This window comes from Octopus bimaculoides, chromosome 3 (genome assembly GCF_046866305.1).
Source record: "Octopus bimaculoides isolate indiv1 chromosome 3, ASM4686630v1, whole genome shotgun sequence".
Lineage (NCBI taxonomy): Eukaryota > Metazoa > Mollusca > Cephalopoda > Octopoda > Octopodidae > Octopus > Octopus bimaculoides.
The window spans coordinates 78,118,881-78,144,073 of NC_142930.1; the positions used below are offsets into that span (position 1 = coordinate 78,118,881).

The following is a 25,193-nucleotide window of genomic DNA, read 5'->3' on the forward strand; positions in this document are numbered from 1 at the left end:
CCACTTCTGCACTTTTATACTATGGTAGACAAATTTAGACAGATTGAGAGAGAATGAGTTAAAGGAACGATAAACTTGAATAAAGTAAAGAAAATAAATAAATAAAGCGTGGCGATTAAAAGGAATGCATGAATTTAAGACAAACAGGGAGATGAATCAAACAAGCAATGTTTACATGGTAAAGAAATAGATAGATAATAAAGAACAAGGGTGGTGGGGATTATGATCAACGTTGAAATAGGAGTATATGAAAGGTTGAAGTAAGGTCTTAGCTGTTCATCTTCTGGATTTCGCATTCTGTCAGCAGAGGAAATTCGAAGTCGATTTGGAGAAAGTGGGATATTGATGTACATTAGACTTAAAAGACTGGAGGTCATAGTGAAAAGGAAAACCAGACTGTGGAAGTGAATTCCAAAGTTTAGAGGTGTGAGGGAAGAAATTGGTACTGTAAAGTGCTTTATGACATTTAGGAGATTGCACAGTATAGTGATGAGGACTGGATGCAAGTCTAATTGATCACTGATAAGTTCTTAAAGGAGGAACCAGAGAAGAGAGCTCAGCTGAACAATGTCCATAAAAATACTTACAGAAAAGAGACAAGGAAGCCACACGAGACGATGAGAGAATGAATCCAATTCAGGACTAATAGCATTACAAATACAGCATTGAATGTGGTCCAACAGAGTTAAACAATCTGCAGGAGCACCTGCCCATATGTGACAACAGTACTCAATGCAGGGGCGAATGGTGGACTTATAAAGATAAAGAATAGTCTTAGGAGTGAGTTAACTCCTTGAACAAAGGAGTGAGCGTACCTTCATTGCAGCTGATTTGGCAATGGAGTCAATGCAAGTCCTCCAAGAAAAATCATTACAGAAAGTCACTCCTAGGAGATGAAAAGAACGACTTTTAGGTAAGTCAATACCATCCATCGAAACCGATGGCAAGAAAGGATGTCTGAAGCAATTAATTGAAAGAAGTTTAGTTTTTGATGGACTGAATGTTACAAGCCATTTCCTACCCCACTCAGTAATAGATCGAAGATCATTCTCAAGGTTAGCAGCGATCTCAACCTTATCAAACAAGTCATCAGATTTGTCCAAACAAGAGTACAAAGTTGAGTTATCAGCATAGATTACTAGCTGACAGATGATATGATCAGGCAGATCATTGATAAAAAGAGAGTTGGGCCCAGGACAGAACCTTGAGGAACCCCACCATTAATAGAATAACTAGATGAAGACTGACCATCAAGAACAACCTTGATCCTATGGTCATAAAGGTAAGTGGAGATGATGTTCAGCATGGAACCTGACACACTAAAGGATTGGAGCTTCCAAAGAAGTCCAGCATGCCAAACCCTATCAAATATGCCTTAGAGTTATCAAGAGCAACTGCTCTAGCTTGATCAGATATATTCAAGGCATGATAAACACACTCGGATATAACAGTGAGAAGATTAGCAGTAGACCGTCCTGCAAGGAAACCATATTGAGAGTCAGAGAATAAATGATTTGAGTCAAGATAATTTACGAGAGAGTCATTAACCAAATACTCAAAAACCTTATTGATGATTGGTAGTTGACTAACTGGTCTGTAATTACAAGGATTAGATTGATCACCACAGTTCTTAAAGATAAGAACAACAGTTGGGAACTTCCATAAAAAAGGAAAACAAGATTCTGAGATACACTTTGGAAGAGCCTAGATAAGACAGCAGACAACTCAGGAGAGAACTTCTGAAGAACAATGACTGTAATATCATCAGGTCCAGTTGCTTTACATGGATCCAACTGTGCCACAATGGCCGCAACCTTAGCAGAAGTAATATGACAACTGTGTAACAGTTTATCAATTTTGAGAAAAACATCAGGAAGTGGATGACCAGAGTCATCGAGAATAGAGTGAGAACTAAATAATTGAGCAAAAAGCTCTGCTTTATCATTAAATGTAGTCAAGACTTCAGGTCAGTTGAATAAAGGAGGAATAGAAGACTTATTGTTACCTTTAATACTTTTAATAATTCTCCAGAAGTCACGAGAGCTTATTTTCTGGGATGATATACAATCATGAATGTGCTGCTCGTCTGATTTAGCATCACGAATGACAGCCCTACAGTGATTGCGAGCATTGGTGAAAAGCTGTTTATTCACTGCAGAACTGTCTCGCTGAAACTGGTGGAAAAAATGATTACGATGGGCAGCAGTACAAGCAGGAGAAAACCAGGTTGAGGAATGTGGTTTCAGCTGGTATTTGCAAGATGGTATGAAGGTGTTAATACCAGCGGAAATCCAAGTAGTAACTTCCCCAGCACAGGCCTCAGCAGGTTTAGCAAAAATACAACAAGAACAGAGAAACACAAAGACCAAATTTAATTGAAACACATAAGGGGTATTTATTGGTTAGAAATATAGTAACGAAAGGGCTAATATGACTGAACACTTACAACACAGTATTTCTTCAAATCAGTTCCAACTTGGTATGAATAAATTAAGAATAAATTATCATTACAAAAGTAAAGATTAAGAAGTAAAAAAAGATGTCAGAAAAGGCACATACCTCCATTAAATTTTTTAGGTGAAGGTTTGGGAGGAGGATGTTTGTAAGCAGTTTTTTCAAGACCAATACTTGCTGCAGCATGTTGTGCCTTCTTTATGCTAGGTCCTGAAGCTGAATATTCCTCTTCTCCAAGCTTCAGCTTCACAAAAAATGTTTTCTTGTGAGCTGGGCCAATTTCATCCACCAGAGTATACATGTGTGACACCTAAAAACATTTTCAAGCAAATAAATTAATAAAGAAAAAATGTAATTGCACATACTAATGCTTATTCCATCCTCAGTTTACTTAACACCACAACAAGTGGTGTTACAAATTACTAATGAAGTAACAATGTCCAACAGTATCAAATGGTGCTATATCTCATAATTTACTGTATTTTACAAAGGTCAAATAGGCATACAAGATAACACATTTCTAGTCCATTATATTTGTGATAACTTTAAATGATTTCATTATTGCTTTCAAATAAGTCACACAGAGAAAGGGGGAAGGCGGTGGGAGAAAAGTGGGATGATTATCTGATATATTATTCTATTTACCTCATTAAACCTGACCAAACAAGCCCCTCCTATATATTGAAGATGTATTTGTTCATGTTAAGAATGTTATAGATAGAAACAAAAGAAATAGAAGCTCTAGCATTTTATGTCATGTATCTATTTATAAACTTACCTAACTAATGTTGATTTGAGGGAATGAGATACAGAAATACTATGAAAAAACTAAATTCAAAGATGTTGACAGCATAGATTTATGTTGGGATGAAATCATTTGAACACTTCAGAGTGTAAATATTTATTCTTTCAATTTTTTAAAACTATTATTTTACTTGTTTCAGTCCATTTGACTGCAGCCTTGCTGTAGTGCCACCCTGAAGGATTTTTAGTCAAACGAATCAACCCATGGACTTATTTTTTAAGCCCAGTACTTACTCTATTGGTCATTTTTGCTGAACTGCTAAGTTACAGGGATGTAAACACACCAACACCAGTTGTCAAGCAATGATGGGACTACAAACAAACACAAAAACACACACACACATATATAGGGCTTCTTTCAGTTTCCATCTACCAAATCCACTCACAATGGTTTGGTCAGCTCGAGGCTATAGTAAAAGACACTTGCCCAAGGTGTCATGCAGTGTGACTGAACATGGAACCATGTGGTTGGAAAGCAAGCTCCTTACCACACAGCCACACCTACGCCTATATTGTTTAATATTTTATTCTAACAAACTGATAAGTGGTAAAGAAGGCTTGAAGTCCAAGATGATTTTTTTTTTCAAATGCTGGTGCCATATTAACTACCTTGCAGTCATAGTAGTTGGTAGTAGAAAGAACATCAATCTATAAATATAAAATTAATATTCAAATCTCGAACATCATAAAATACAGAATGAAGCACTAAAATGTATTGAAGGCTGCTGCAATTGAAACTTGTCCATCATATGCCAACAAACAAAAACTAACATAAAACAATGATGATGATATTACAGGATGAAAACTAATATAAAGCTTTTCAAGTGCAATTTCTATATAGTTCAATAACAATTGTCAGTCATGCATCTTACATTTTTTTGTATAGGAACTTCATTTTTTTGTTGTTGAGGAAACTGAAATATAGGCAAGTTTAATAGCAATGCATTTTCCAAAAGGCAATTGCCATCACAAAATGGCTTCAACTAGGAATCAGATTCAACATATGAATGTGGTTCAGCAAGAGCTTACCTCTAAGACTTTGCATCACTCATCTATTAATAATAATTTTTTTAAACATAGGTACATGATCAGGCACTTGGTACTTATTTTATTAAAATTTATGAAAGGCAAAGTTGACTCTAACAGGACTTAAACTCAGATCACAGAAAGATGAAACAAATGCAATATAGTCCAGTACATTACAGTTTCTTTTTATTGTTTTGAATTAAATATGAAACCTTAACAAAATGGGGAAAATAAACTGACAATATGGGGAAAGTGAGCATGCCTTTCTGAAATTATGCTAACTTATGGTCAAAATTAAACCATAGCTTTCAAATAACAGGGAGCTTATTGTTGTACAATGTGAAATTGGTCAAGTTAGGATATTCACGTCTATCACAGCATTCATTTATAACCAACAACATATCATCAACTGCTAAGATAGTTATGACAACAATCACAATATTTTTGTAAGACAAAGAAAATGTTTTACACCTCCATATCTTTCCAGACCAGTAGAGGTCAGAGTCTATACTTGAGCAATTATTTTCATAGCTCAATTATCTTTCATGGAACCATAATACATGAAATTAGTCTGGTGAGCAGAAGCAAATGGAAATCCCAAGGACAGAATACAATCTGTTGTAAGGTTTGAATTCCATGAAAAAAGAAGAGCACATTTAAATGGATTAAATAACATACTTATAAATAAACCATCTAATTTTACAATTTAAAGAAAGTAAGTATTTACCTTGTTGAAACGGGCTAACTCATTAATTAGACACATTGAGGTTTTCTCTTTTGTGTTTGCCAAATTTTGAGGTGGTTGCTGCTGTTGTGATAAGCTGGACTGAGAAGATGAAGGTAGGGCAGTTGTTGAGTTGCCAGCAGAAACAACAACTGCTTCATTATTATGGCCACCAGCAACAGTGCTACAGCCAACTGATACTACAGAGGAAGCTGAATGAGACTGGTTGGCCAATGTTGTCCCCATGGTAGGACCATTGTTGCTATTGGTGTTATTAGGTGTGCTATTAGCAGAATTATTTTGCAGCAGACCACTGTTCATTGAGTTGTTGTGGTTAGCATTTCTTGCCATTCTCTGTGAGTTCTGCAGCAGGTTATTGGAAGATGAATTAGAAGATGACATCATTTGTGATTGAGCCATATTCCTTGGTAATTGTGACATCATTAAAGGACCTATCATACCACTTTTGCTTATCACTGTCAAAAGAACCAAAAAGTTAAAGTATCATCAGAACTGGATGATGAAAATATATCAGTGGATTAAGCATTAATAATTTTTAACTCAGTAACACATAATAATAATAATGGTGTTACATATATCAAGATATTCTTTAAAAACTGATGAAACTAAGAAAACAAACATAACTTTTCATGTAATTTAATAGCAGAATTTTTTGTGCTACCAAAAGTGATAAGTGAACAAAACCTGGTAAATTTATGTTAATGTTTCAATGTCTGTTTTATTACACATACTTACTTTCATGTTCGATAGATGTTTTTAGTTATTCCCTACTCAATGATAATTCTGCAAGTTAAGTTGTATAAGTTAAGCCTGATTTTCATTCAGATCAACTTCTTTCTTATGCTACTGTTCACCAATAAATTGGCTCTTCTCTTCTTATCATCCCTGCAGTAGCTAACTTCTCATCAGACACTGTATTATAAACATTTTCCCTCCCAGATCTACATCTCACTGCAACTTCCAACTAACCCATGACTTTCCCTACAACTACCAGTATGCAACATTTCAAATTGACATATAATCCTTTCTATTATAGGCACAAGGCCTGAAATTTGGTAGGGGGGGGGGACAATCGATTACATTGATCTCAGTGCATAACTGGTACTTAATTTATCGACCCCAAAAGGATGAAAGTCAAAGTCGACCTCAGTGGAATTTGAAACTGATATATAATAACCATAGCTATCCTTCTTGAAATCTTGTTGAAACTCTAGTAGGATGTAACCATTATACTTCTCATCACACCAATTAATAAAAAAGACCACAATATTTATTCACTTAACAAGATAGATATTTTCCATAACTTTGCAAAAGATAAAAAAATGATTTTACTAAGAGCACCACAAATGAGGATAAACAGAACTACGTGTCATTTTGCCTCAGACCTGATAGATGCAGAAACAGTTACAGGTTGGCATTGGGTTTGGAGGTGAGAGAGATCAAGTGTTGGAGTGTCAATTCAGGATGCATGTAGGGAATGAGACAATTAATAAAGAAAGTTGAGGATTATAAAAAAGAAATTTGGTTTCTGCATCAGCAGCATCACTGTGTGTATGCATGTATGTAAGGAATTTAAGTAGGGTGACAGTGATTTAAAAAAAGGTATGTAAAAGATAATTTATTTTGTTGGCATACTTTTCTGTTAGTAAATCTCTTTTCTTAAACACACACACATGCTTAGTATGAGGGAAGATTAAAACATTCCATAATGTTTTAACTTTGTTCACTATAATACTCTTTTTCAATATTTTTAGATTGTAACTCTTAATAATTATATTAATACCGTTTATGTAGGGATTAGTTTACAGATTTTGTCTCTTTATATATATTTTTATTTCTCATATTTATGTTTATTCCTTGAATGATTTTAGGTATTTTCTTAGGGATTTGACCTGAAGAGTGACTGATTTTGGGAGTAATATCATTTCCCCGTTCTAATGAACTTGGATAGAATTTGCTTATGATTTTACATAGTCCTATTTCAGCCTTTAAACGCACGTAGTCTATGTACTAGCACTGACTTTTATACATTTATACTTTCATACTTTATATTATTGTATTAATTTTTACTGTCCAATTTATAATTTTGATTTTTAAATTAATATTTTTATGATGAATGTTTCTTTATATGATATATTTATATGATATATTATTTAAATTTAAAATTTTAGATTAAAATCTTAGATAAATATTGATATGGTATATGCCTCACAGCATGGATTTGGACGGGTTCTGAATTGACTGAGTTGTAGAGTGGTGGTTCGTCTCTAAATTAGTTTTATATATATATATATATATATATATGTAAAATAACTCTTTACCCTCACCCATTTATTACACTTGGTAATTTAATTGCCATGCAATGAAAAAACACTTCTTGTGTATTAATAATAATTAGGTATTCTACCAGCAGTATATTGGATAGAAATTATCCCTTAGTTGGCTGAATTCACAACCTCTAACTTCCTTGGAAAAAAAATATATATATATATATATATATATATATATATATGCACACACACATAATATGTATGTATATTGCTTGCTCTGCTGCTGATGCTATTACACCACGTGAAATGACCAGCTAAGCTAAAAAATTTCTTTAGTTTTAATCACTTATCATTCATTCATCTAACTTGTAATACTAACATGTTGTTCTTTGATTCAAGATAACTTGCAAAATACGTAATCCTTTAAGTCTTAGAATAACTTTCAAAACTTGTAACTCTTTAAACCTTTGCAATATTTTCTCCTATTTCATAACCTATGTGTTTCCATACTTTGCCTTGACTTCCTCAGCGATTTCTCACCCTCTCTCTAAAACTCAAACATTCTCGCCTTGTTTTATAACTTGTGTCTTTCTCATATTTGTCATGTTGCCCCCAATGAATAAAGTCTTTCAAGTCTCTCTTCCTTTCTCTGTCTCTGCCTCACTAATGTCTTCTTACTGCTATTTCCTGAGGTGAAGTTGGCCATTGCTTATCTGCGATGCACCTACCCAGTCTTGCCCCCAGTACCTATACCGGAAACCCCCTACAGGGCCCTGCCTCACTTCTGTACCAGAAGACTTGTATAGCTCCCCTCCACCAATCATCCACACTACTGCATGCACCAACAGGAGATGTGTTACTTAGTTAATTAACAAACCACCTACTTCTTTCTATATATAATGGACTAAACACTAGCAGCTCATCTATTTAATTTAAACATTGACCTATTTATGTTTGTAGCAATAATGCTTATATTTACAATGCTCATAACACTTATACTTACAATGCTTACATTACACTTACCCCCAATAGGGGCAAGAATTTTAACATGTTTGAATGATCGTAGGTTAAAGTGAGAACTGATGTGATATGTCTGTTATCAAACGATCATTGGCACTGTCAATGTAGGTACACTGAAAGGTAGGTCTGGCAAGATTGTTGAGATGCTTAAACGGAGGCATGTTGAGGTATGTTGCATTCATGGGGTAAGCTAGAGAGGAGCTTCAGCCAGGTTCCTCACAGGCAAGACACATACGTATAAATCTTCTGCTAAGGTAATAGTGATGGGGTAGGAGGTGCGGGCATACTTCTTGCAGAGAAATGGGTGGATAAGGTCATAGAAGTAGTCAGAGTGTGCGATAGAGTATTTAAGGACAGGCTAGTTTTTCAAAATAGTATAGTGATACTTATCTCTGCCTATGCCCCACAAGCGGGCCTACAAAATGAACAAAAGGACCACTTTTATGATATTCTTCTGCAGGTTACTTAAAGATGAGTGACAATGATCTCATCTTCATGGCTGGGGATTTCAAAGGGCATGTCGGATGGCAGCCTGGTATCTTCCTTGATGTACATGGGGGCCATAGAATTGGTTCCAGAAACGAAGAGGAAACAAAGCTACAGGAGTTCTGTGATGTGAATAATTTATTGACCTCCAACACCAACTTCAGGAAGCCAGCCAGGTGACTATGCTAGCCAGATCGATTATGTTCTCATCAGACAGCAGGATGCATGGTTGCTCCTAAATACAAAAACATTCCCTGGTGAAGAGCGTACCCCCCCCCCCCCCCATAGACTACTCACTAGTAAGTTTAGACTCTAAGCCAGAAAGATGCCAAAAAGCAGACTAATCTGGAAAAGAAAGATTTGGAAGCTTAAGGACCCTTCATATGGTCAGAGATTTAAGGACATCCTAATTGAGAAATTTGATGAGAAGGAGAATTACAGACTTGTGACATAGAAGATGACTGGGAACTCCTGTGCGAGAGCTTGCTGAGTGCTGGTGCAAAGTCCTAACCAGACCTAGGGTGATGTGGTGGTGGAACGATACTGTAGACAAGGCCAAGAGCCAAGATACAGGCCTGGACGGAGTGAAAGAGTCAGGGTAGCAGGGAACTGTATCAAATAGCCAGAAGGGAAGCTAGGAGACAGGTATATATAGCCAAGGGAGAAGCAGAAAAGAAGAAGTTTGCCTATGTTCAGTGACATGAGGACCAAAGACCTGAAGTGTTTCAGACTTCAAGACAGTATGTGAGAAAATATTATGATGTCATAAGGGAGAAATGTGTTCACAAGGATGAGGGTGCACTTGCAAAGAAGAGGCTTCGAGATGCCATTATGAAAGACTGCTGAATGTGGAGAATGAATGGGAGGAGGAGAGTCTGCCAAATGTTGACCCACCTGAGGGACCAGCTATCTGAATTGACAGTACCATGGTAGCTAAAACAATTAAAGACAAAGGCAGAAGAAACCTCGGTTCATCAGGAATCATCACTGAGATGCTTAAAATATCTGGTGGTGTTGGTTAGGGTTAAGTCACCTGCATTGTAAATTAGGTGGTTCATGGAATGAGTCGTACCCAGTGCTATATTTCTGGCAAGGCAACTGCAGGAGAAATACATAGGCAAAAATTAACCTCTGTACTTGGCTTTCGTTGACTTGGAGAAAGCTTTTGACAGGGTCTCCCGATCCCTTATCTGATGGTCAATGCAGACACTAGGGATAGACGAGTAGTTGGTGAAAGCTGTACAAGCCATGCACAGGGACGTTATCAGTAAGGTGAAGATTAGCAACGAGTACAGCGAAGAATTCAGAGTACAAGTAGGGGTTCACTAAGAAACTGTCCTCAGCCCCCTCTTGTTCATCATAGTCCTCCAGGAAACAACAGAGGAATTTAAGAAGGGAGTTCCTCTATGTTGATAATCTTGTTCTCATAGTTGAATCACTACCAGAATTAGAGAAGTTTCAGATAAGAAAGCAAGGTTTAGAATCAAAGAGCCTTATAGTTAAACTAGCAAAAAACTAAAGTGTTATTAAGTTGGAGGGTAAACAAATTACGAATCCCTTCAGGTAGATGGCCCTGTTCAATCTGTAGAAAAGGCATAGGTAGAAACTCCATAAGATATACCTGGTGTTAGTTATGGACACATAAAAGCTACAGCAATAACAGAGGAAGGTTAAAAGGGAAAATAGCTTTTATGTGTAGAAGGTGCACAGGTAAAATAAACACTGACAATGTTCAGAAAATAGACTCCATCAATTGCCATAGGGGTAAGCTAGAGGTAGTAGATAGCTTCTGTTATCTAGGTGACCAAGTTAGTAGTGGAGGTGGATGCTCTGAGAGTGTAGCTGTGAAAATAAGATTACGCTGGGCAAAGTGCAGAGAGCTCCTACCTCTGCTGGCAACAAAATGCTTCTCTCTCAGAGGCAAAGGCAGATTGTATGATGCCTGTGTGTGAACAGCTATGCTATATGGCAGTGAAACATGGGCTGTGGCAGCCGAGGACAAGCGTAGGCTTGAAAGAAATGAAGCCAGTATGCTTCACTGGATGTGCAATACCAGTGTGCATGTTCGACAGAGTGTAAGCATCTTGAGAGAAAAGATGGGTAAGAAGAGGTATCAGATGTAGTGCGCAAGAGAGATGACTGTGCTGGTATGTGCATGGACAAGCACAGCTGTGTAAAGATGTGTTGATCTCTGACTGGAGATATATATATATATATATATATATATATATATATATATATATATATATATATATATATATATATATATATATAAATATATATATCCTTCATGTGAAAAATTTCTGAGTGCGTGATTTCTCTCTTTTTGTCTTCTTATCCACAGATGCCCATTTGCACAGAAGTACAAAGTAAAGCACTACATAAATCCACCCTCCCAGATTGTTTATATATATCTGTATGTATGGTAAGTTATACTAGTCACAGGAACCACCTACAGACACCACAGATCTTTCTGATGTGTGCAAATTGGTAAATGTCCCTTTGCTAGATACTGAAAACAGCCAGAACACTGAAGAAACACATATTAAAATTCCCCTTAAAATCCATGGATTTTGCAAGTCTTATTTGTATATTATTATATTCATCCTACACTATACGTTCCCATAAATTTACTCTGGAAGCTTTTATGAGTACACTCATAAATGGACTTAGAGGATACATTAGACTTTATACATTCAATACAGATATAAAAGTTGCTGTAAATAGACGCTCTAGGATGGAAAGAATAAACTTAGATGTATCGCTGAATGACATACTGATACCAAGCAGAAGGGAGTACTTAAGGCAAATGACTGAAAATGTAAATGCATTCATTAACAGAATGAGATGCAGGGTGTATTTTTTCAACAGAAAAAATAACAAAAACAATGTGAATTTTAGTGAAAATATTAAGAAGTTCAAGTCCCTGAACAATCCACCAGCAAATAGAGCTCTAGTACCTTTCGAGGAGGAACTGTTTAATATAATTAGGAATATCAAATTTAGAAAATACACAAAGAAATTACAGCCAGCACCAAAGGAAACTCAATGAATTACTCAAGACATTCTGGAATGCATCAAGAATATGGGTACTGACGAACAAAATTGGTAACTTTTATAATGTTGATATTAATATCTATAACAATCTCATAATTAAACAATTACATAGAAAATACAAGCATGCATCACAAAAGTTTTACCTAGAGTGTGTGTATGCATGTATGTGTGTGTGTGTGTCAAAGGAAGTTATTTTAAGCAAACTTGTCAATATATACGGGATCATGTGATTATTAATTTCCGTAAGATCGTTTTAATTTCTGTATGCTTTGAAGAGAGCAGAAATTGAAAGAGAGAGAGAGAGTGAGTGAAGATGTGTGTTGTGATGTATGAAACTTTTTGCATGTATGTGCAAGTGTTACTCACTTGCTCTCTCTCTCTCTCTCTCTCACACACACACACGCACACACGTTATCTTTCATATACATGTACATAAATAGGCGGAGGTAAAGAATACGCACACCACCTGTCTTTGGTATAACCCTAACCCTAAACACCGGGTTTTACAATTTTGAAATGAACGCTTAACCAAGTGTATAAAAAGGAAGATGCTGTTTTTGAACTGTGTAACATTATAGGCTGTAGAATAAATACTGAGTAACACAGATACTCACAGTGATAAAAAATACAAGGACTGTTAAAAAAACATCTTGAAATGTATGTATACTGACAGACACATACACCTTCACACACATATACTTGTCAGTCATCAGCCTAACGTAGGTAACAAACGTGCGAACACACTCATATAAAAAATGTGACATCATCTTCATTGTGGTGGTGATAGGAAGACGATGTAATAAGGGCTATAGATGAAATGAACCCAAACTCAGCTACTGGCCCTGATGGATTTCCAGCAACCCTTCTAAAAGTATGTAAACGAGTCCAAGCAAGACCGCTGCAGTCCTACTTTCAGAGCTTCCTTGCATCTGGCAAACTCCCAAGAAAACTGAAGGAGGGTAAAATATTCCCTATTCATAAAGGAGGTAGCAGAGTGGAGGCTAAGAACTACAGACCTATCTCTCTGACCTTGCACATCAGCAAGGTCATGGAACGAATAGTCAGAAGAAAACTAATCGCCTTCCTTGAAGAAAATTACTTGCTGCCTGACACCCAACATGGTTTCCGACCAGGAAGAAGCTGCCTGACTCAGCTCTTACAACACTATGACTGGGTGCTGAAATGGCTACTGAACCACTCAAATGTGAAAGTGATATATCTTGACTTTGCAAAGGCCTTTGATAAAGTCGGTCATGGAATGATATGTCACAAACTGTGTGATCTTGGCATAGTTGGAAAATTGGGAGAATGGCTTTATGACTTTCTGAAGGATAGAAGTCAGGTGGTAGTAGCCAATGGGGCCACCTCCAATGACACACAAATAGTGAGCGGTGTTCCGCAAGGCACTGTTTTGGGACCACTACTGTTCATAATGGCCCTCTCAGACATGGCCTCAGCTACACAGAGAGCCACGATCACAAGTTATGCAGATGATACAAAAGTCTCACAGGTAATACAGAACCCTGAAGACACTATGCACCTGCAATGTGAGCTAGATGATATATAGAAGTGGGCTGAAAAGTATAACATGCAGTTTAATGCTGAAAAGTTTCAAGCCTTGTGCTATCAGCATGCAAAACTAAATGCAGTACCCATTAAATACACTGGACCTGGAGGGACTGCAATCCCAGAAGCAGAGACAGTGCGAGACCTGGGCATTTACATGAGTAATAATACATCCTTTCATGTTCATGTTCCTAAATTGTCAATGAAATGCAGGCGACTGACCGGATGGATTCTTAGAATTTTTAGAACAAGAGATCAGGAAACGATGATGGTCCTCTGGAGGACACTTGTCCTAAGCCACTTTGACTATTGCTCTCACAACTTGAGGCAATCCAACGAAGCTACATGAAGAAGATAGCCTCTATGCAGCATATAAGCTATTGGGAAAGACTTGAGAAATTAAGACTCTATTCCTTAGAGCATAGGCAACAAAGATATGCCATAATATACATCTGGAAGATCCTCAAAGGAAATGTCCCAAACTTTGGCATCGAAAGTTACACAAATAAAAGAACTGGATGCCATTGCATAGTGCCAAGGACTCCAAATTTGCCATCAATATGTAGGACAAGATACTGCAATAGCCTGGGCTTCAGAGGTCCACAGCTCTTCAATATCATCCCGAAGGACCTGCATGGGGTGGATGTAGGTGTCTTCAAGATGAGGCTGGACCTCTTCCTGTCAGGTGTCCAAGATGAACCAACTTCGCGGCAGGAGGTGCAGATGAGGGCAGCTGCATCAAACTCTCTCATGCACCAAATGTCAATTCCTGAAGTAAAATTGTGTAGCAACACCAAATGGCAGTGCCCCAGCATGGCCACAGCTCATGAGCTGAAACTAGATAAAATGATAAAATGAAAAAAATGAAATATATATATATATATATATACATATATATATATATATATATATACATATATATATATATATATATATACATATATATATATATATATATATATATATATATATATATATTTGAAAAGATTTGTAAAAGTACATGAGTAAGTAGATATTGAAGATGAATAAAAATGAAAATGCTACTTTTTTAAAACATTTTTTGGGTGTTTTAATTGATTTACATGTTTCGGTTTTTCAAAAAATGAATATAAAATATGTGAGAAGAGAAAGGGGCTATTAATAAAATGAAATTGAAATTAAAATTAAAAATGACATTCATAGTTTACTGTTATTTCTTGCATGTGCACGTGGTCCTTTCCTTGAGTTCTGAAAACATGGTAATTCCAACTTGTGTAAGTAGATTCCTACTATCTGTTTCAGTAAATTAAATAGTGGTCAAGAATTCTAGGAGTGGTTGTAGCTGTCGAATAACTAGCAGCAGTCATGATAATAACAATAGTAGTAGTAGTAGTAGTCGTTGTGGTGAAGTTGTTCCCCCTATGGTTTTAGTAGAAATTGGGTTCTTCAATCTCCTTTGTTTATTTCTTATGAATAACTTGCAAATCTACGTATAAAAATATTAAAATACATATCAAAGTCTCAGTATTGCTAGTTTAGAGAATTTAGACTTGGTCGGTATTTTCTTTTTCATCTTTATATTTCTGACGCGACTCTATCTTTCTGTCTATCTATCTATCTATCGTTCTTCTTACCTATCTCCCCCTCCTGTTCTGCTGTCTGTTGTCCTTGCTTCTCCCCTTCACTGCTATACATATCTCTCTTACTCTTCCTCCCTGTCTCTCGTCACTCACCTTCGTTCAACATCCTCCCTTTTCCTCCCTCCACCACTCCTCTTTGCTCACATGTGACCTGTGGTCAATTCTTCCTTTCTCACCCCAGCTGGCATAAAGGTGAGATGAAACTACTATCTCTCTCTGTCCAGCTTCGTCATTTCACAGCATTCACTATCTCAGCGCGTTTGGCCCTACGGCCTTTTAATGTTTTCACTGTCTAATTTTTCCTGTGTTGGTATGTGTTTGCTACCTTGGAAGTCGCTGTTTAGTGGGTTAATCCACTACTCACGAAGAAACTATTCTAAGAGTGCGTCCTGCCTTATCTTCAAAACACCTCGTTTAGAATAGAGGCAGCTGATGAAGGAATAATTCCATAGTGGCTTGTCTGTTTTCCTATGTGTTCGTTCTGTTGTCTGTAAACAAAGTCTGTTTTTGTTTTTTATGTCCTCATTCATTTTTCTGATGTCCTGTACCCGGATATGCTTCTATATATACATGTAGATGTAGACATGTACATATATGTATGTATACATGCATATGCTCATACATCATTTGTATTATATATATATATATATATAGGTGTGTGTGTGTGTGTGTGTGTGTGTGTGTATAAATATATATATATATATATATATGTGTGTGTGTGTGTGTGTGTGTGTGTGTGTGTGTGTGTGTGTGTGTATGTATGAAAGATTCTGAGTTGTCATTTTGCAAAAAAAATATAATACTTGCTGTGCAAGCCAGATTTTGATGGTAGATTATGGAGAGAATGCTTTTGATATAGCAATGGGGTCAACTGACTCAGCACAGGTCACAGATCTAGTCAGAATATATATCCTTTCATTAATCCAGTCTTCCTTTCTGGAAGTAACGGGGTTTATATACGAGGGATATGAGGCATCATCCCTTGTATATAGACCCTCTATTCTTTCTGGACAGAAGTTTTTTTTTTAAATCTAGGGCTAAACATTACTATGGGAAAGGATTATCGTAGAGTAAATTTTCTTGATGCTACCTTCTGTTTTGATACTGGATTATTTGAACCATTTCATAAGCCAAATGATCAGATTAAGCACATAAATGTAGCATCCAACCATCCACTCTTGATAATACGGGGATTATAGTTAAGAATATTTGTAGATTATCTGCTAATAAAAAAATTTTCTAATCACAAGCAGCTTATTATAATGCTGTTTCAGCTAGTGCTAGATACCATGAGAAAGTCCAATATATACAGGAAGCAGGCATACACAACACTGTCAATTCCTCCAATAATACACATTGTACATCATCACGTTACAGTGTGAGAACTTACTCAGATCAAGATACAAGCCAGGAAGACTTGGTCAAGGCAATGAACTACCAACAAAAACTCATAGACACACACTACACAATAATCCAACTGCTCATAACACAGTAAATTGTTCCAATCTTGTACAACATACTAGATCAAATAAGCCAAAGAACAGATGTAGGAATCACAATGTCCTCTGGTTCATCCCAATTTTTAGTTTGCATGGTTCAAGCAAGACCGCTGGAAAATGTTTTTCTCACTTTAGACCAAATGTTTTCCTGAATCTAATAGATACCATGCTATTTGTAATCGGCAACACTGTGAAAGTATCCTACACTAACTCTACTAATTCAGAACAGCATATGCACTGCATAAACAATAGTAAAATGTAACAACAGTTCAATAACCCACTGTTGGACATAGCAAATACACGCATCTACTTACCAATGACGGACTTGTAAACCACAATGGAAAGCAACAAATATGGCCAAATTGTGATAGTAGAAATGATTATGATATAGCTGACACTGTAGCAACATTGGAAATGAAGTCGGAACTGCCATATATATACAAATATAATAAATGCTCATGCAGAAAGAAATGAAGATACCCATTGATGAACCTCTGTATGAGTACAAATCTTGTATATAAATGTACCATGCACACAGATGATTCATTTAAGAATTGTCATTATCGCCAGCTTCAAGAAAATCAATAAGAGACATTCAACATCTTTGACTGATTTTGTATGGCAACTGAAGGAAGATAAAATTAAATATATCATAACTTGGTCCATAGTAAGGCATGCAAAAGCATACAATACCATTTTCAGGAGATGCTGACTCTGCTCTGAGGAATCCCTGTCTATTCTGTGGACCAATGAGATCATTAATAGAATTTCTGAAAGATTCTTAAGATGCCTACATGCATATAAATGTACTTTTGCACAATGCACTGGGAATGGATTTGAGTAACTGTTAATATAATTTACTTTAAGGTATGGATGAATAGTGCTTAGCTTTAACCTCCCTATTCTTATAAACACCAAGTAGCAATTTGACTCAATATGTGAACGTATGTGTATGCTTACAGCTTTGTGGATGCTTGTATGAGCATGTGTACATGCGCCATGCTGCTTGCATAAGGGTGTTTATACATCCATATCCATTAACAGTTATTTTTAATACGCTTCTTGCTATATTGCGAGTTCGTTTCTTTTATGCATGTTATTTAATTTTTGAATGAGGGGTATTCATAAGTGGGCTGGTTACACCCACTGCCATAGGCCAGGGCCATGGTCTCACTTGGCTTGTCGGGTCATCTCAAGCATTGAATATCTCCAAAGGTCTCAGTTACTAGTCATTGCCTTGGTAAGGCCCAATGTTCGAAGGTCATGCTTCGTTGCCAGTACCGCCTGACTGGCTCCCGTAGGATTTTCGAGCGAGATCGCTGCCAGTGCCCCTGGACTGGCTTGTGCGGGTGGCACATAAAAGACACCATTTCGAGCGTGGCCGTTTTCGTGCGGGTGACACGTAAAAGCACCCACTACACTCTCTGAGTGGTTGGCGTTAGGAAGGGCATCCAGCTGTAGAAACTCTGCCAAATTAGACTGGAGCCTGGTGTTGCCATCCGGTTTCACCAGTCCTCAGTCAAATCATCCAACCCATGCTAGCATGGAAAGCGGACGTTAAACGATGATGATGATGATGATCTTCATCATCATCAATGTCCGCTTTCCATGCTGGCATGGGTTGGACGGTTTGATTGAGGACTGGCGATCTGATCTGGCAGTGTTTCTACAGCTGGATGTCCTTCCTAACACTAATCACTCAGAGAGTAGTGGGTGCTTTTTACGTGTCACCAGCATGAGGGCCAGTCAGGCGGTACTGGTGACGGCCACGTTCAAATGGTGTTTTTTATGTGCTACCTGCACAGGAGCTAGTCCAGCGGCACTGGCAACGACCTCGCTCAAATGTTGTTTTACATGTGCCACTGGCACAAGTGCCAGTAATGCAACGCTAGTAATGATCACGCTTGAGTGGTGCTTTTTATGTGCCACCGGCACAGGTGCCAGTCAGCGGCCCTGGCAACGATCACGCTTGGATGGTGCTTTAACATTTCACTGGCACGGGTGCCAGTCAGGCGGTGCTGTCATTGGCCATGTCAGTGAATTTGATTTTGATTTGACTTGCCTCAACATACAACGGGCTTCTTAAAGTTTTCATTTACCAAATCCACTCACAAGGCTTTAGTCGGACCAAGACTATAGTAAAAGACACTTGCCCATGGTGCCAGGTAGTGGAACTGAACCTGGACCCATGTAGTAGAGGTTAGTTGTAACTGTCTCATTTTCTTTAACTATCAGGATGTCCAGAAAGGGTAGTTCCTTTTCATTCATTTCCATAGTGAATTGGATTGATACATGAATGCTGTTTATTAATTTAAGACGTTTTGTAAAGTTCTTATTTTGGTTCCAAAATATAAAGCAGTCATCTGAGAATCTTTTCCAGTTTCTGATAAGGTAGGTTTGGAAGTTGTGGTCAAAAGTAGTTCTGGGTAGAAATTAGATTTTTTTCTTCTAGGTATCCCATTACTAGTGTAGCAAAAGCCAACTAGTACTATCTCTTCATTTACCTGTTCTGGGAAATGGTTTAAGAAGACCATGTCATCTCTGATAAAACTGGGAAATAATCTACATAAAGGTTTTAAAATTATGTCCAGCCAGTTACTTAATCTTTAGGTGCTGGATGCAGGTCCTGCATCAGACACAATTTGAGATCAGTTGGTTTGAGAATCTTTATATATGGAATATTGAGGTCTTTTAAGCTGTTGTTGATCTGTTTGGATTTATGGATTTTAGGGCGTCCATAAAAATGACTTGTCTTCACTTCAAAATTGGTTAGGCAATCCAAGTCCTTTTTAGTTAAGTCATTCTTGAATTTGTTGGTAAATTTTCCAATTTTTCTCATAGTTCATTTATCAGCATTGCTATCTAGTTTTCTGTAGAACTGCTGGTCATTGAGTTGTTCTAAGATCATTTCCCTGTAATGGGCCTTGTTCATTATTACAATGGCTCCTCCATTGTCAGCTTCTTTAATGATTATAGATGAGTTTTCTTGTAGGCATTGTAATGCTTTTTGTTCCTCATCTGTAATATTTTGTTTTATAAGGTTTGCTAGAATGTTTGAGTTAGCAGACCTCTTCAGGAATATATTATATATTCCTCCCGGAGTCTGTTTCTGTTTATTGGAGGTTTAAAAGGTGCATATACTTAATAGTCACAGATAATGATAGACGAGAGAAATGACTGGCAGAACTTAATATATTCCTTCAAAACCAAAAATATCCCAACAAGTTAATTCAATATGTCATAACAAAAGCAAAGGAAATCTTGAGCTCTACCTTTTGGAGAAACACTCAGGCCAGGTTTGAAAATAAAAATACAAATACAAATATTCCATTTGTAGTCACCCACAATCCTAGAAACCATAACACCTGCACTCAGTCAAATGATACCACTCAATTCTATATCACCAGATCTCTAACGAATAATTTAAAAAACCACAAATTATCAACAGTCGAAAACAACCACCAAACCTCAAGAAACTCCTAACAAAGGTGAGATTCACATTTGAAAAAGAAACAATGTAAGTGACCAACTGTGGTGACCCCTATTGTGGGACATGTAAATTAATTAAGCAAGGGACAGCCAAGACTCAAGAATGAAAAGGAATTAAAAGTGAATGCAAGCATGAAATGCAAAACAAAAAAAATTCATCTGCTACATCACATGCCCACAATGCAATAAAAACTACATTGGGGAGACAGGAAGGAAACTCACCAGCCATGTAAATGTACATAACAAATTAGGGATTCTTCTCTTAGGAATGTCTCATGCAGTGAACATCTAGATATCTGCGCAAATGAAAAATTTTAAATGTTCCCATTTTACAAAATAAACGATGAAATTGTATAGCTACAAAAGGCAAAAAAAGAATACTTTATAATAATTCTAAATCCAAAATTAAACTGAAACTAGCCAACATTCTATATAACAAACAATAGTAAAAGAATATTTATGACTAAAACCAAAAATCCAGAAATAAACCGAAAATAATAGTATCACTACCACAAAACTAACGGCATACTCATTAAGAACATGTGTTTGAAAAGATTTAACAAAAGCGCTCACACACTAGAAAAAAACTTCTTCCCAAAAAAGGTTAGTAACATCCTCATTTTCATAACATTTAAAAAAAAAAGTAAAATTTTTTTTAGAAAAAAATCACCTTTACACTTCAAAAACTGTATTAAGTAATCCTCATAGACTTTCAAATATTTATATACACAAATCTATGCATTATATATATATATATATATATATATATATATATATATATATATATACACACACAACATATGAAGGGCTCTCCCATTGAAGATGATGTATGAGTGCTCAGCATTTGCCAAATAACCTGCACAAACGATTTGCTTACAGAGATCAAATGTATGTGCTGTACATTAGCTCACTCTCTCCATCAAACCGATGTTGTCTGAACAAGTGCACTGTTCAGGAATCAAAGTGATCACAGAGCAACGTGAGATAAATTGTTTTGCTCAAGAACACAACACACCACCCAGTCTAGGAATTGAAATCATGATCTCACGGTTGCGAGTGCTACATCCTAAGCTATGCATCCTCGCATATATACATGTATTTATATATCTATTATATATGTACATATAGTGGGTGCGATAGATATGTTGTCGCCATTTTATAGCTTTAATTTTGGGCATGTGCATTGCTTGTTTTTGACTTTGTTGACTACACAGTATAGTAGGGTTAGTTGGGCATTGCCTGTGAGAAAAACAGCACTATGTTAGAGATTTGGAAACAACATGCTGTACTGCTTGGCATTCACACCAGAAGCTCCAATACAAACATTTCAGAGTGTTTGCATGTCAATCTGAGGACATGTACTGAGAATGATAAAAATTAAACATCTAGTTAACATCATGGTGTTTGGAGTGATCACCAGTGATGGCGATGTTATGCCACCATTCATCTTCCCACACGGCTTGAGACTCAACACGGAGGCCTACATCAAGTACCTGGAGGAGGTAGCACTGCCCTAGGTCAAGAGGGTGGCTGCTGGAAGACCCTATACTGGGCAACAGGACTCTGCACTATGCTGCACAAACAGGAGAATCCAGCCATGGCTGTTAGACAATTTCTGTGACCACACCACCCCTAACATCAGGCCATTTAACTCCCCAGACTGCAACCACTTTGATTATTATGTGTGGGGCGCAGTTGAGAGAGAGACCAACAAAACTCCAAAGATGAACTGAAGGCAAGAATCATTGCAGCATTCACCAACTTAAACAAGGAGACCGTCCAGAAGAGTTGCGGGAGAATCCAAAGTCGTCTGGAGGCTGTGGTTGAAGCCAATGGTGATTTTATTGAATAAATTTATTCTTTAGTATTTCAAGATATTTTTTTTATGTAATTTTGGTAAATATATCTGTTAATTAATGTGCAAGTGGCTGAGCACTCCACAGACACATGTACCCTTAATGTAGTTCTCAGGAAGAGTCAGCATGACACAGAGTGTGACAAGGCTGGCCCTTTGAAATACAGGTACAACAGGGTTCGCCACCACCCCCTGCTGGAGCCTCATGGAGCTTTAGGTGTTTTTGCTCAATAAACACAATGCCCGGGGAATCGAAACTGCAATCCTACGACTACAAGTCTGCTGCTCTACCCACTGGGCCATTGTGCCTCTGCTATATATATATAGATATATATATTCATGTGTGTATGTCTTTGTGTTTGTGTTTGTCAGCCCATCATTGCTTGACAACCGATGTTGGTGAGTTTACATCCCCATAATTTAGAGGTTTGGCAAAGAGACCAATACAATAAGCACTTGGCTTACAAGGAATAAGTCCTGAAGTTGCTTTCTTGGACTAAAGCCCTTTAAGATGGTGCTCCAGCAGGGCCACAGTCAAATGACTGAAAGAAGTAAAAGAATGAAAGAAAGAATATAAACATCATCAGCTGTATCACATATCTGAGAATTTAGTCCCTTCATTGCTGAAAGCTTTCTTTAAGGTGATGTCACTGATGACTCTGTAAACCAATTCTTGCATAGAACAGCTGATGGCATTGACTGCATGGCAATGTTGGTGGAAGATGAGATAGATTTCGTCAAGCCTTTCTCTCCTTGTCATTTGATTTCTTCCTTTTCCATGATAGCATGGGCTGGATGGTTTGACAGGGGCTGGCGAGGCAGAAGACTGCACCAGGCTACACTGTTTGTTTTGGCAGGGCTTTTATGGGTGGATACCCTTCCTAACACCAACCACCTTACTATCATCATCATCGTTTAATGTCCGCTTTTCATGCTAGCATGGGTTGGACGATTTGACTGATGACTGGCAAGCCAGAAGGCTGCACCAGGCTCCAATCTGATCTGGCAGAGTTTCTACAGCTGGATGCCCTACCTCGAGAGTGTAGTGGATGCTTCTACGTGCCACTGGCACGAGGGCCAGTCACACAGTACTGGCAATAGCCACGCTCAAAAAGATGTTTTTTATGTGCCACCTGCACGGGAGCTAGTCCAGCAGCACTGGCAACGACCTTGCTCAAATGATTTTCTAATGTGCTACCAGCACAAGTGCTAGAAGGCGACGCTGGTAATGATTACGCTCAAATGATGCTATTTACAGGCCACTAGCATGGAAGCCAGACAGCTGCTCTGGGAATGAACAAGCTCGGACAGTGCTGTTAGTGCTCCACTGGCGCAGGTGCCAGTCATCGAGTATGGTTCAATTACGATTTCGATTTCACTTGCTCCAGCAGGTCTTCGCAAACAGAGTTTAGTGTTCAATGAAGGAGAGGTTGGCATGGGTGCCAGTTGTCGGATTTGGTTCGATTTCAATTTCAGATTTCAAATTTCAAATTCACTTGCCTCAACAGGTCGTCACAAACAGAGTTTTTAGTGTCCAATGAAGTAAAGATACAAATAAGTGAGCTGGCTACACTTCTGGCAGAGGTCACAGATTATGCTCTCACTTGCCTTGCCAGGTCTTCTCCCATACAGCATATTTCCAAAGGTCCCGGTCACTGGTCATTGCCTCGGTGAGGCCTAAAGTTCGAAGGTCATGCTTCACAACCTCATCCCAGGTCTTCCTGGGTCTATCTCTTCCATAGATTCCCTCAACTGCTAGGGTGTGGCACTTTTTTACACAGCTATCCTCATCCATTCTTGCCACATGTCCATACCAGTGCAATCGTCTCTCTTGCACGCCACAACTGATGCTTCTTAGGTCTAATTTTTCTCTCAAGGTACTTATACTCTGTCGAGTATACACACTGACATTACACATCCATTGGAGCATAATGGCTTTGTTTCTTGCGGGCTTATGTATGTCCTCAGCAGTCACGGCCCATGTTTCACAGACATGTAGCATGGCTGTTCGTACACATGCGTCATACAGTTTGCCTTTTACTCTGAGTGAGAGGCCCTTTGTCACCAGCAGAGGTAAGAGCTGTCTGAACTTTGCCCAGGCTATTCTTATTCTAGCAGCTACACTTTCAGTGCAATTTCCCCCGCTACAAACTTGGTCACCTAGGTAGCGGAAGCTATCAACTATTTCTAGTTTTTCTCCCTGGAGTGTGGCAAAGGTTGTTTTCTGCACATTTTCAGTGTTTATTGCTCCTGAGCATCTGCCACATACAAAAACTAACTTCCTAGTTAACCTTCCTTTGATATTGCTGCACCTCTTATGTGTCCATAGCTTACACTGGGTACATCTTATGGAGTTTCTACCTACGCCTTTTCTACAGATCGAGCAGGGCCATCGACCTGAAGGGGTTTGTGCTTTGTCTACCTTCCTACTTATTAGGACTTTGGTTTTAGCTAGGTTGACTCTAAAGCCCTTCGATTCTAGTCCTTGCTTCCACACCTGAAACTTCTCCTCTAATTCTTATAGTGACTCAGCAATTAGGGCAAGGTCATCAGCATAGAAGAGCTACCAGGGGCATCCTGTCTTGAATTCCTCTGTTATTGCATGGAGGACTATGATAAATAGGAGGGGGCTGAGGACTGAACCTTGGTGGACCCCTACCTCTACCTGGAATTCTTCACTGTACTCGTTGCCAACCCTCACCTTACGGACAGCATCCCTGTACATGACTTACACAGGTCTCACTAACCACTCATCTATCCCTAGTTTCCTCATTGACCACCAGATAAGGGAGCAGGGGACCCTGTCAAAGGCTTTCACCATTTCAACGAAAGCCAGGTACAGAGGTTTATGTTTAGCTAGGTATTTCTCCTGCAGCTGTCTTACCAGAAATATAGCATCAGTGGTGCCTTTCCCTGGAACAAACCCTAACTGCATCTCTCTCTCTCTCTCTCTCTCTCTCTCTCTCTCTCTCTCTATATATATATATATATATATATATATATATATATATATATATATATATATATATATATATAAGCGTGGCTGTGTGGTAGGAAGGTTGCTTCCCAACCACATGGCTCTAGGTTCAGTCACAATGCATGGCACCTTGGGCATGCATCTTCTACACTATAGCGTTGGGCCAACCAAAGCCTTATGAGTGGATTTGGTAGATGGAAACTGAAAAAGCCTGTTGTATGTGTGTGTCTGTATCTGTTTTTGTTCCTCACCAACACTTAACAACCAACGTTGATGTGTTTAAGACCCTGTAACGTAGTAGTTCGGCAAAAGAAACCAATAGAATA

General features: G+C 37.9%; 1 protein-coding gene across 4 annotated transcripts in view; it reads right to left on the minus strand.

The window, feature by feature from the left end:
• The window catches only part of LOC106880813 (double-stranded RNA-binding protein Staufen homolog), a 179,383-nt gene that overhangs the window by 119,305 nt on the left and 34,885 nt on the right, over positions 1 to 25,193 (minus strand). For all 4 annotated transcript variants that reach the window (XM_089349260.1, XM_052966317.2, XM_089349259.1 and 1 more), the window contains 2 exons: positions 5,012 to 5,484; positions 2,560 to 2,764 (listed from right to left, as the gene is read on the minus strand). In XM_089349260.1, coding sequence (XP_089205386.1) covers positions 2,560 to 2,764; positions 5,012 to 5,484 — 678 coding nt within the window. The remainder of the gene's footprint in view (positions 1 to 2,559; positions 2,765 to 5,011; positions 5,485 to 25,193) is intronic.